At 38.7% G+C, this 12,723-nt stretch overlaps 1 protein-coding gene across 1 annotated transcript; it reads right to left on the reverse strand.

Moving 5' to 3' along the window:
• Window positions 1-1,364: 1,364 nt before the first annotated feature.
• Window positions 1,365-12,697, reverse strand: DPCD (deleted in primary ciliary dyskinesia homolog (mouse)). The gene is made up of 6 exons (XM_070946259.1): window positions 12,613-12,697; window positions 12,012-12,092; window positions 9,178-9,302; window positions 7,112-7,245; window positions 2,519-2,621; window positions 1,365-1,525 (listed from the first exon to the last, which is right to left on the reverse strand). The coding sequence occupies exons 1-6, from the start codon at window positions 12,674-12,676 to the stop codon at window positions 1,421-1,423; spliced, it is 612 nt and encodes a 203-aa protein (XP_070802360.1). The 5' UTR covers window positions 12,677-12,697; the 3' UTR covers window positions 1,365-1,420.
• Window positions 12,698-12,723: the final 26 nt, after the last annotated feature.

Consider the following 12,723-nt stretch of genomic DNA (forward strand, 5'->3'; position numbering starts at 1 on the left):
CCTGGTCTAGCATAAATTGATGGCTACCCATGACTTCCAAGGTGATGCCCATTCAGAGGATCCACTCCAGGCACTTTTGGATCTGGGTAGTTTGTGGTGGGTACTTGATTTTCCCAAAGATGTGATGTGTGAGTCTACCAAGTGCCTGTTTTGCTACTCTCAACATAGGCAACAAGCCCTCATGAGCCCTCAGTGAAACCGCTTCTAAGCAGCTGCTGTTGGTCTTATCTTTGGTGGCTGATGGGTTTTGGATTGCCAGCAGGAGTTGAGGCAGCAGTGCCCAGAGAGTACATGGAGGAGTATCAAGAATGAAATTGAGCACAATTATGTGCCCAGATTTGAGCCTGCCCCACAAATATAAGAGAATAAAGCATTCCTACTTCTCTCTTGTTACATTGGCATGTTGTCATCCAGAAGCTCTTTGCAGAATGGTTAATTCCCTTTGGAGAAGGAGCCAGTTGCAAGAGTGAATGTGGTGACCAGTCAGCATAACGTTTTGCCATAGGTTTGTTCAGATTCTCTTGACTGCTTTGGTATTGTCTAGCGATTTGATTGGAATGTCTTGTCAGGTTAACTGGGATTCTCTACATGCTCTCCACGATACCCTCTGTTAACTATGGTCTGTCCCTCTGTCCCTCACAGCTGCTTCAGCTATTTATTTATATCAATGTAGACTCCAATTGATTCTGGGCAATACAACAAATATGTAATGCAAAAAGAGACATAGCAATAAACAAAGTCAACAATGTGTACCATACACCTAACAAGGGGATCCAATCACCCTAGTTCAAAGCTTGGGAGCACAGCCAAGTCATTAAGGCCTGCCAGAATGCCACCAGGATGGAAGCCCTCTAGATCTCAAGAGGAACCACATTCTGGAATGCAGGTGCCATGACAGAAGACATGATCCTGAGGTTCCAATATGGTTAATGAAGGCCCCCATTGGTTGATCAAAGGAACATGTAGTACATTAACTTTGCTGGATTGAATCTGCTGGGTCGATACCTTAGTCCCTCCAGTAACAAGCACATTGAATTGCACCTAGAAACAAACGTAACCAGTGCAGCTTGGAAAGCATGGGTGCCACTGCCACATGGCCATACTGAGGATAGTTAAGAGTGCGTGGGCCTTATTCCCTGGATCTGGAAGATTACCAATGCCTCCTTACCAGAATGGGTGCCGCTGGGAGCCATAAAGAGACTCTGATATATTCCCTCCTTAAGAGGCCCTTTTTGGAATTTTGCATTTTCCAGTTGGTTTTATTTTCGGTTTTTAGATATTATTCCATTGCAAATTTTAATGTTCGTAATCTGCCAAGAGTTCTGTAGAATTGTGGCAGGGTATAAATGAAATGATGAATGAACCCCGTTCAGCACAATTATTTAATAAAAATACAGACAATGCACTTCAAAACTCTTGACTACTGTGTCTTGCAGTCTCCTTCCCCATTATTAGCAGCTTTGATCTTCTTTAGTTCTTTTTGCAGTTCCTCTTCTGCAGCTAGTATTTCTGTTGGCTTTTGATACTATAGGAAAGAAAATAGCCTGAATCTCTGTTAGAGCAAACAGAAATGCTATTAACAAAGTGCCTCATTTGCAAAATTGAAAAAAAGAAGCGAAATCATTGGTATGTCATGCTCTCAGATTCATCTTTTTCAGCCATTTAAGATATAAAACCTAGAACATAAGGCTGTATCACAAACATATTCACTGTAATACAAATTTTTAGTTCACACATTGAAATCTGCCTTATTGTATTTTTTTCTGCTACAGAGTGAAATGTCCAATGGCAGAGTGTGCACTTGAACTTTTCCAATTGTTCATTGGATACCTCCCTGTTCTCTGAAGAAAGTATAAGTATTACAAATAAAAAAGACAATTATTTCAGGTTAGAAAGAAAAATGCTTATTATTGATTTATTGAGTTATTTTTAAGACTTTGAAGCAGAAATAGTAGTGTGAGGTTTTTTTTTTTTTTATCATAAGCCTTATTGGTATAATTTTTAATTCTTAACTTTCATCCAAAGGCAATTTTCCTCCATGTGTGTTACCTCAACTTTTATACAGTTGGTCCTTAACTTACGACCACAATGGAACCCAAAATTTCCATTGCAAAGAAAGCCAGTTGTTAAGTGAGCTGTGTCCCATCTTATGACCTTTTCTGTCACAGTTGTTAAGCAAATCACTACAGATATTAAGTGAATTAGGTTTTCCCCTTTGACTTTGCTTGTTGGAAGCCAGCTGGGAAGGTTACAAATGGTGATCACATGACCTCGGGACAGTGCAGCTGTCATAAATACATGCCAGTTGTCAAGCCCCTGAATTTTGATCATGTGACCATGGGGATTCTGCAACCGTTGTAAGTATGAAACCCAGTCATAAGCCACTTCTTTCAGTGCTATTGTAATTTTGAGAAGTCATTAAATGAATGGTTGTAAGTTGAAGACTATCTGTAAAGGCAAAAGAGGACTGAAAACAGTAATATGCTAACGGTGTCAGATTAGCTTTATGAGAACTTACTGTGATGATCAATGTATTGTTGGCATGAGTAAAACTCAAAGCTGTGCTGTCCAAAGGAAGTTGGAATCTGTCCAAATCAGGAATAGTGAATTTCTTGTAGTATCTGAAAGTAAATATGGACATGAAATAAAGACTATTCATTTCTTCACTTGTGGAAGATAAAGAATACCAAAATTATGTTTTTATATGAAAGAAATTTCAGGATTGTTCCAAGAGTTAGAAGCTGAGTATCTTTCATTCAAGGCTACAAGATTCCACTAAGAATTATTTTTATTATAGTAAAATACATAAATAAACTAATTGAGTTATATTTAAAAATCTGACTGAACATAGGTCACTATTAATTTTGATCAGAAGGTTTTGTTTTTAAATGCAGCCATATACTAAAAACTACAGTAGCAAGGATCAATCATCCTTTCTTAGAAAAGAGAGGAAGGAAGGAAGGAAGCAGTGGCAACCATTTCCAAAAATCTTGCCAAGAAAACTAATCCAGTCATCAGGAATTAACCCTGACTTAAAGGCACAAAAAATGGGCTTCCCAAACTCTGGGATACTTACTAAACAAATCATTATCATAAGGATAAGTGTTAGATAGGCTACCTTAACAGTTTGAATGTTACTTTAGTTTTGATCACCTTGATTATGCATAGTGCCTACATTCTCATATTTATCAGGCACTTAAAGTGATCCATCTTCTGCTATTTTCAATTTAATTTAAGATGGAAGGCCAATATGCTTTCTCCCCACGAAGCATGACTGCCATTTAGTTCCTTTGTGAGCTGGAACTCATCCTTTATGAATTATACTCCATAATTGATGCATGTTTGGTGCCCCAAAATGAACAGGATGTCAAACCTATGAGCAAACCTTTTCAATTAAGTTAGTTTTGTTCAGAGGTTGATTGGTTGAACTAGTGCTACACAAACCACAAACCCTTTATTTTCCAAGTCCTGCTGAAAATGCACACAAAGACCAACCAGCCAGGGCTAACTTTGCCTGCTAAAGAAGAATGTTACCCCAGGGCTTGGAGGCTTTTGCTTATATTTGGGAAAGGTGGCAGACATGGATAATAATGGAGATGTCAAAGGTTAAACAGCAAAGATTAGATGAACACAAAGGACAAGTTAAGGAAGTGTTAAGTTCTTACTGATTGAGACAATAAAAAAGCAACTCCCCAAAGTAGTCCAGTGTTTCAAAGAGCCTATGAAGTCCACACTGAGAACACCAACTTTATCCCCCCCCCCCTCAACCAATAGGGCTGAGGCAGTGGGAAAAATACCTGGTCTGAGCTCCAAGTAAAATCTGTGAAAGATCAAAGGAAAATAGATCTGCTGTTTTGCCTCTTCCAGCATAATGTTAACTGCTACCTTGTCCTGCAATAATTGAATCTGCTGTAGCCAAGGAGGCTTTGCTTGTTTGTTTGGAAGTCTGCTTTAATGGATTTGTTTTACAGCAAGAAGACTGAATCAAATCCCACTTCAGCAGCCTTTTGCTGTGGCTAGAGGGGGCATTGTTGAATGAGTAGAAGTAGGTGGCAATATTTTCTTTTTAAGATCCTTTGGGGAGCTATCTTCTCTTCCACATTTACCATTGCAGAGGAGCCATTAAGTAATTCCAGGTTTCTTTTGTTATATCTCCTGGGAAAAGCTACATCTGCTAAAATTCTAATTGTCATAAGCATTACGCCATTGTCCTCCCTTTTCCTAAAGCCAGGGTAAACAGCTTTCTCAGGATTGTAGGCCCCATCTTGCTTTTCCTACCAGCTGAAGATGGCATCAGAGGAAGGGGCAGAGCCACATTTTCAACCTATACTTTATTTGTATCCTGAATCGCTGACTCTCACCCTAAAATCCTACTGCTTTAATATGACAGTAAATGGCTGAATTTAAGTGATACAATTTTGGATGAGTTTGAGAGGAATTTAAAAGTGGGATATTTTTGGTGATTTGTTACCTAGAATTTCCGTTCTATTTTCATCTTTATCCTTAAGGGAAAAATAGAGACAAATGTTGCTAAAAATTAGTAATTTTGATAACCATTTTAGTAATATATCTTAGGAGCTGGGGGAAGTACATGCAGCTTCCCATTCCTGCCATAAAGGACTAACTAGAATTTCTCACATGATCAAGTCACAAGCACTAATGGGAACTGAACATTATGTAATATGGGGATTGGGAACCTGTGGGCTGGTCCCAGGTGGAAGTGGGAAGAGGTTGCCTCAGATACATCAGCAGTCCCGCACAGGGAGGGAAAAAAATAATATTGTTAGACATGTCTGGAAAAAAGAGAACATGTCCAGCAGTTTAGCAATAGGTAGAAATCTCCAAGTTCTCATGTAGACTTCATAAAATCCCAGTTTCGATAAAACAATAGAATAATTTATGATATTAAAATGCAGACATACATGCACTGCTTCTGTTGTTTTAGCAAAAAGGACAAGTATCTGAATGGAAGTTATTTTATCTTCTGCCTTCCTCACAATAAAGAACATGCTACAATGAATAATGGTACCTAATAGGAAAATCACAAAAGTCTACATAATCCAAGTTCTATAAAGAACCTAGCAGTTTTGTGGTGGAGCAATTTTTGTTGTAACGCAAAATAAATGAAAAATGTGTATTCCTCTAATAGAAGCCAATTCCACTTCCTGAAGCTAATAATTGAAATGTTTTATTAAAGACCTCAAATTACTGAAAGGCATGAAATACTCTTTGAGACATTAACTTTGTTCCACATCTGGGTGCTAGGTTAGTTTTTCTTGTTACAACACTTGCATTACAAATAGAACTCGGGGGCTTGATTTTAGCTAGTAATGATTTCTTCCTCTGTTTTTGACTGGATATTTAGGTGACAATTTTCTTTCTGACTTCCAAAATGTCAGTAAACTGCACCAAAAGTAGCATTTTTAGCTACACCTTATGCAGATATCCATTGTTAATGGTTTAGCCTGTGAATTCAGCCAATTATTTAGCTTTCCAGAGTTGCCTTATCAGTAAGAGGGAAAGCATATAAATTTAATAAATATATTTCCATTTAACCAATAAATCATAGTTAAACCATGGCTAAGATAAATATGTGATTGAACAAAGTCTTTTGTTCTACCACCGACCAGCCAGAACAAATCATGTAAAAGCTGTTTGTTGCAGTATTAATCCAACTTTTCCTGGTTTCTTTGGTAGACAGAATAATTGAATTTTACTTTAGAATTTTTACTCAATCATGTCTGGAATTTCCAACAAGCAAAGCAAGCAAATGTAAAATGTCAGTGCTAATTAAGGTATCCATTCCCCACCCCCCAAAAAACTATATAATGGCTTGTATTTTATATGTTAGGAACAATAGCATCATTGCTTCTGAACGGTCCAAAACATATTGGACTGTCTAAAATACACTGGGCTACTAAACAGTAAATGATCTGTTATTGGATCTGCTAAGTGGTTAATACGGTATCTTCTTTTTAGTATTAGCTGACAGCCTCAAGGGAGATATGAAAGAAATGAGTTTATCTTATTCTTTGCCTATCAGCAACTAATTTAGAGCTACTTATTACTATACCCTGAGTTTTTATTTAAATATATCTAACATTTGTCATAAATTTGTTTAGTTCTTTTTAAAAGGCATCTTATTAGTAAACGCAGTCTATGTCATAACAGTAAAATTTATGCTTGTGTATATGCAAGAGAACTCTTAATCTACTACAAGTCAAAATCATAGATGATCCTGATTTAAAATGAGACTCTGCAGAAGGCCGAGCATATTTAAGGATTGCTCAAATCAGCAAATACTAAATAATATTCCTACCTATCAAGAGGAAATCCACTGAACTTCAGGAACCTGATTCTGTACCTGCCACTTCCAGTGAGATAAAAAGATGCTAAGTAGAATGACCCATAAGGTTAATGTAGTCTGGCCTTTATTGTGAAATGTTTGACAAGTCCTGACCATGTCTCTAGTTTTTTATTGTCATTGATTAATTATACTCTTTGCCCTCAGAAGAACTTTAGCCTAACATAAATGGTTAAATAGAAAATAGAAGTTCTTGCCAACAGCACCACCTCTGGGTAAATATTAGGGATTGCATAAAAATGGAAAGAGTAGGAAAAACAAATGCTCTTTGTTCCAGGACTATACTATAGCTTGATTCATACATAAAATTAAGACATATCAATGTTTTATTTAGCATTGCATTCAAACCTATCTATTAGGGATATGTGCAAAATACAATACAATGGCTTGTTCAAAAATAATACTCTTCATAGTGTTATGTGTGAATACTACAAAAAGCTCAGATTATGCGTTGTTGGTTTGTCAATTGAAAATGCACTGACGATGTCTCCTCAAATGATGACAAAACGTTCGCAACCAAATTGCCAAGCTCAGAGCTCAAATCAACACCCCAGCTACCAAACTGAGCTACTAATATTCAAGTACATGTCAGCTCAGATTATTTTGCTAAAACAATATAACTGTTCTAACAATACAACTGTTAGGAAAAGAAAAATTCAGAATATTACAATAGAAAACTAACATCATTTCCACATCCTACAAGCTATCCGCAAATACACCCAAATTTATCCCACCATGTTTACTGACTTCTTATTTGTGGTGTGAACCACACAGCAACGCTGATCCTTTTCTACTGAAACACTGTAGACATCCTTAGGATATGGCAGGTTTCGGATCCGCCACTGGAAACTGCTTTTGGTGTCTTTTCGCATAAAGACAGGCTAAAGAAAAGAGAAATGGAATTCAGCCCAGTGTTGTTCAGTTCAACTAGACAGCAGCTGTAATAACTGTACTACAACAATATGAATAGGAATTGCCAAAATTATGTGTGCAAGTGTTGGATTCTTACCATTTCATAAAAGACTGCAATCAAGCAAAAATCCATTCAATAAATAATTACATTCAAGACACAGAACACCCTTCATACAAATATATGGGATAATTCAGATATTCATACATACATGAAACATATATACTTCAACTGGATACTGAATGAAATGGAATTATTTTGTTCCAGATAGAAGGGAGTGTACAAGGAGAAAGAGACCAAGAACCCACAATCTATGGGTTGATATACATACACATTTGACAAAACCATGAGAATTAGGTGATGGCATAAGGGATAGCACACTTTGGCAGCAGAGTAATGGCACAAGGGAAAAAACTGCCCCTGTATCTAGGCATGCAAAACCATCCTGAGGGAAGGAGCTGAAATGGTTTGTGTCCAGGATGTAAGAGGTCTGCAGATATTTTCTCAGCCCTCCTGATCCGCGCAATATACAGGTCTTCTATAGAAAGCAGGCTGGTTGCAATTATTCTTTCTGCAGTCTTGACTATGCGTTGGACTCTGTTCCTGTCCTGTTTGGTTGCTGTACCACACCAGATAGTTATAGATTCAATAATTCCTCTGTAAAACTGCATCAGCAGCTCCCGGGCAGTCTGAATTTTCTAAGTTTATGCAGGAAGAACATTTGAAAGAGATCCTAACTTTAATGCAGAATCATAATACAGAGCATAAACCTTTTATAAAAATATTATTTAGCTCTTGGCATTTTTGGCTAAATTATAATCTGTGTCATGGAATAAATTGTCAGTGGAATTAAGCACGCCTCTTCATTACAATTTAGGAAAGAGCTGAAAACATATTTACTACCCAAGGGCTTACAATGTAACTGTTTTAGCTGATGTGTTTTATATGTGTTATGCTTTATACATGTTTTTATAAATGCTTTATTGTACTTTGGAAGCTACCCAAATTGCCCAGAGCCATAAAAAGATTGGAGAGCATTTACATTCCCTAAAGCAATCAATATACCACACTAGTGTTTCTCAAACTCAGCAACTTTAAGATGTGTGGACTTCAACTCCCAGAATTCCCCAGCCACACATTTTTAAATTGCTGAGGTTGAGAAACATGACACTACACTATATCTGGAAGCACACATGATTTAATGAATGGCTACCAATGTAGTTCTAAAGCAGAGTTATCCAACCTTTTTGGCTTTGGGGCCCAGCAGGGTGGGAGGGCATGTTCCACCCGAGCGGCAGGCAAGCGCACAGCTCCATTTGTGTGAGCAGCGGGTACGTGCGCCCGCCGCTTGTGCAAATGGAGCATGCACACGGTTGCCTGCTGCTTTTAACTAGCTCAAATACACCTAGTGACCTTCCATGACTAAGAATGGCCTTGAACATGAGGCTCTCATAAAGGAGCCATATTAAACTTTTCATATTTACAAAAATGTCTTCATGAAATGTTAATTCAGCTCTTTTTGACCATAGTGAACTTTCAATTGTAATTCCTCTATTTAAATTACACTGAAATTTAAAGTATGGTTGCTATCTCTTAGTTCAATTTTTGTCATAAGAATGTTGTGAGGAAAAATCCGAAGAAGCAAATGCTTCATAAGTTGAGTTGAACTCCTTGTAGGAATGGCATGATAACACATTTAACAAATAAACCTTTACAGATCGGAAAAAGACAGAGACAAAGTAGAAAGGAAGAGCATAATGGACATTTTTACTGTTATGGATTATTCATGCAGAAAGAAAACCTTACATACTATTTTCTAAATGAAAAAAAAATCAAGGTAGAAAAATTGGATAAAGTATATTTTCTCTAATATCAAATGCTGAGATACAAATATTGTATTTACATTGGTATTGCTCTCCTTTATGAACTCGCGATCCAGTGCTCCTGCTGCAAGCAATGTGGGTTCTCCGACTTCAACCTCCCAATTGCCATGTGCACCCAGGGCATTCTTCTCTCTCCATTTTCTTACTGCATAGAAAGGACAAGGTTAAAGAAAAAAAATGAGATCTTTATTTTTTCAGGAAAAAAGTCCCAAATAGGATATTAAGAAATTAGCAGCTGATTGCTATATAACAAATTAAGTCAAATACTTTTGAATTCCATTTATTTTTAATTATGCCTCTTTCCTTTTGCAGAAACAGAATACTGGTGGGTTCTTGGCTTGTGATCATTCATTTAGTGGCCATTCAAACTTGCAATAGTATTGAGTAAGGGGGACTTATATGACCTCAGAGTTTCAGCTGTTTGCAGCATCCTCACAGTCACATGATCACGATATGGGTATTCAGTACCCAGATCATGATTCCAATATTGCACTGAGCTGCAGTCACATGATCATACTTTCCAACACTCCCTGTTGGTTTTCCATAAGCAAAATCAATGAAGAAATTGGCAGGAAATCAGAAATTGTGGTCACATGCGATCCTTGCTTAACTTCCTAATGGTCCTCACTTATCAACAACAATGTGAACTGCTAGGGCTCTCATTGATAAGCAATGCTATCCCATGATGTCACATTTTATCACCATGTCACTTAGCAGCAGTAGTTCTGGTCCAATTGCTGTTGTAACCCAAGGACTACTTGTAGACTTTTTTTTACATATTAATAACATGAACATGTGTTAAAAGAGCATTTAAAACTGCTGGCTTTGAGCTTCAGATTATGCAATTTACTAGCTTTATCCTGATGATTGTGCAGCATTTCAGATCCAAAAGCAAAAGATTGCTTCAGAACACATAGCATCAATCACACTTCCTCAGTCCAACCCACCTCACAGAGTTGTTGTAATGGGAAAAGTAGGAGGAGGGAGGAGTATTACATAATATGTTTGCCAACTTGAGTTATTTATTTAAAAAATAACAAAGGTGGGATAAAAATAAATAAATCAGTATGCAACTTGTTAAATCACATGAAACTTTTCCCTGCGATTCTGCCATAGTTAAATGGGGCAATTGCACTATTCTGGGAAAAGACAAAGTTGTTCAGGCATCGTAGACAGGTGTTATACAAGCACACCAATGCATTCCAAAACACTTTTTTTCTTCAAATCTGAAAAATTGCATAGCTTTAGTCACATAGAGCCCAGAGAGCCAAATCATCTGGGAAGTGAGGCTAACTGATCTGGGTTTTAGTCCTATAGATACCAACACACATTGATACTTTCCAGTTCAATTCATGCTCAAGACACTGGTTTTGGAAATGCTACTGCACAGTGTCAAAAACAGTTTAAAAGCAAACAACTTGATTAGTATAACTTGTCCAAAACAAGGGGCAGTTGGAATTTCCTCTCCAACTCCTGGATAACAACAAACCTGTTATTACAGTTATATTACGGGTAACCCTAACTTAACTACCATAAGTAGACTGGAGTAGACTCCATCGTTAAGCAACATGGTCATTAAGTGAAACACCTGACTGCTCAGCTTCGCTATGGCAGTTAAAGCAATCTCAGTTGCTTTTGTTCAATGAATCGCATGCGGTCATTAGAAGAGGACCCACCCATATCCAAGCACTTCTTGGAAGAAGGTAAGGGACTGTCTCCACTTAATTTCCCCATCCCCATTCCCCTATCTTCTACCCATCTTTGCCCTGTGGGTCATTCACCTATCTGCTGCTACCAGCTGCCCTTGCCATTTGGCTTGCTTGCTGCTGCGCTGCACAGCATTACTAGCTAGGGTCTTCTTTTGTGCTAGTGCATCCATGTCCTTCTTTCACACCAGTAAGGAGGATGCCCAAATAAAGCCCTGGCCATCACACAAAAGAAAGCCCTGGCTGGTGTGAGAAAGAAAGACCTGGCCAGCATGCGAAAGAACAGTGCAAAAGAAAGACTTAGTTCGTAGTGGTGCATAGTGCCACAGCACAACGCACATCCACCTGTTCTGTTGCTCTCATCCACTGACCTGCGGGGTGTTTTCATGGCACCTCCCCTGCATGTGATGAGCCCAGCAGACGGAGGCAGAAAAAGATGATGACAAAAGTCAGCTGGGGATGGGAGTAGGGCAGCAGGAGACTGGTCATAAATGCAGGCAGGCTGAATTTTGTTCATGTGACCACAGCGGCACTGATCACCAGAACTTCAAAGACTGGTCGTAAGTCCTTTTGTTCCACGCTATTGTAACTTAGAATAGTTGCTGAACAAATGGTTGTTAAGCAAGACTACTTATATACCCCTGGGACAGAAGGGTACAAGAATTTAAAGTTTGATTTCACTATAAATAGAGCCGGCATTTGATCTATAGCAGGTGGTCAAATTCTCTTTAAAAAATCCTATCACAGCATTGTGCCCTTGACTCCCTGCTTGCATGCGTTTGTACAGTTTTGTCAAGAGAAGCATGATAAAGCCATGCAGTCACAGGAGTAATACCAATACAATGAGTGGATTAATTCTTAGTTTCACCATATACTGTAATATAACTGAGACATCAATGTTTAGGGTTAATGCTGTGGATAGGAAAACAGATAAGGACATGTAGCCTAGCCCTGTAATCTCAGAGACAAGGCCAAACATTACTTTCATTGCCCTTTCCTAGTATGGATCTCTTTCATTGTAAAGTTCATCACTTTACTGACCTGCAGAATGTGCAAGACTATTAAAGGCAAAACCTGTATTTTGAATCTACCTGGACTATTTGCATTTCTAATCTTTAACTAGAAGTAAGAAAAATTGGTTGGCTTACCATGTAACTGGTGTGTTTTCAGGTCATACTCTTCTGCCATCTCCTTTCCATCCTCAAACAAGTAATGGATTTTTCGTTTACCTAGAGAGACCACAGGATAGGTGGACCTAAAAAGGAGAAACAGGAGGAAATCCCACCCCACAGACTCAATATATGTCTCCCCATTTGGCCACAGTGACTTTTAGAGACTCACAGCTCTCCATCCATACTCCTCCTCTACTAAACGCAAGTTTTGATGGAAATAAGCACCCATGTTAACGGGTTGATTCCCGCATGTTCCCCACAGTGGTGAATGCAGTTCAGTTAGAAATAAAACAGACTCGGGAATTTTTTCCATTACTTCTTTAACAAAAGCAAACTTTAAAGAGATTTTTAAGTTGGATCTTCATGCTATCTATCCCTATTAGGTCTCCCCGGGGTTGGCGCACCCAAAAGCGAAGGCAATACGAGACTACAGCCTCCTCGCTCCTTGGAGACCGGAACTGCACGGCTTCTCCCACCTTAGAAAGCTCCCCAACTTCACCCGCTGCCCATTGGCCCGTGACCGGCGGGTCATTTCCCCAGATCGCCACTATCCCAGTTACCCCCGCCATCCCGTTACCATCGGCGAGCAGGGCGGTCTTGCGAGCCGCACGCAACCGCTCCAGCCAGCCAGTCGCAGCCATATTGCGGCTCGGCTAGGCACGTTACCAAGGCAACGCCTCCTGGACTT

Source organism: Pituophis catenifer, unplaced genomic scaffold (assembly GCF_029215685.1).
Source record: "Pituophis catenifer annectens isolate HBS135680 unplaced genomic scaffold, rPitCat1.0.hap2 SCAF_6, whole genome shotgun sequence".
Taxonomy (NCBI): domain Eukaryota; kingdom Metazoa; phylum Chordata; class Lepidosauria; order Squamata; family Colubridae; genus Pituophis; species Pituophis catenifer.

Excerpts from the sequence above, each read along its gene's own strand:
- DPCD (XM_070946259.1), bottom strand. The coding sequence starts at position 12,676 with ATGGCTGCGACTGGCTGGCTGGAGCGGTTGCGTGCGGCTCGCAAGACC. Across the intron at positions 12,093-12,612 it reads GACCGCCCTGCTCGCCGATG|GTAAACGAAAAATCCATTAC; the intron begins GTAACGGGATGG and ends TGGTCTCTCTAG. Across the intron at positions 9,303-12,011 it reads GAAAACACACCAGTTACATG|TAAGAAAATGGAGAGAGAAG; the intron begins GTAAGCCAACCA and ends CTTTCTATGCAG.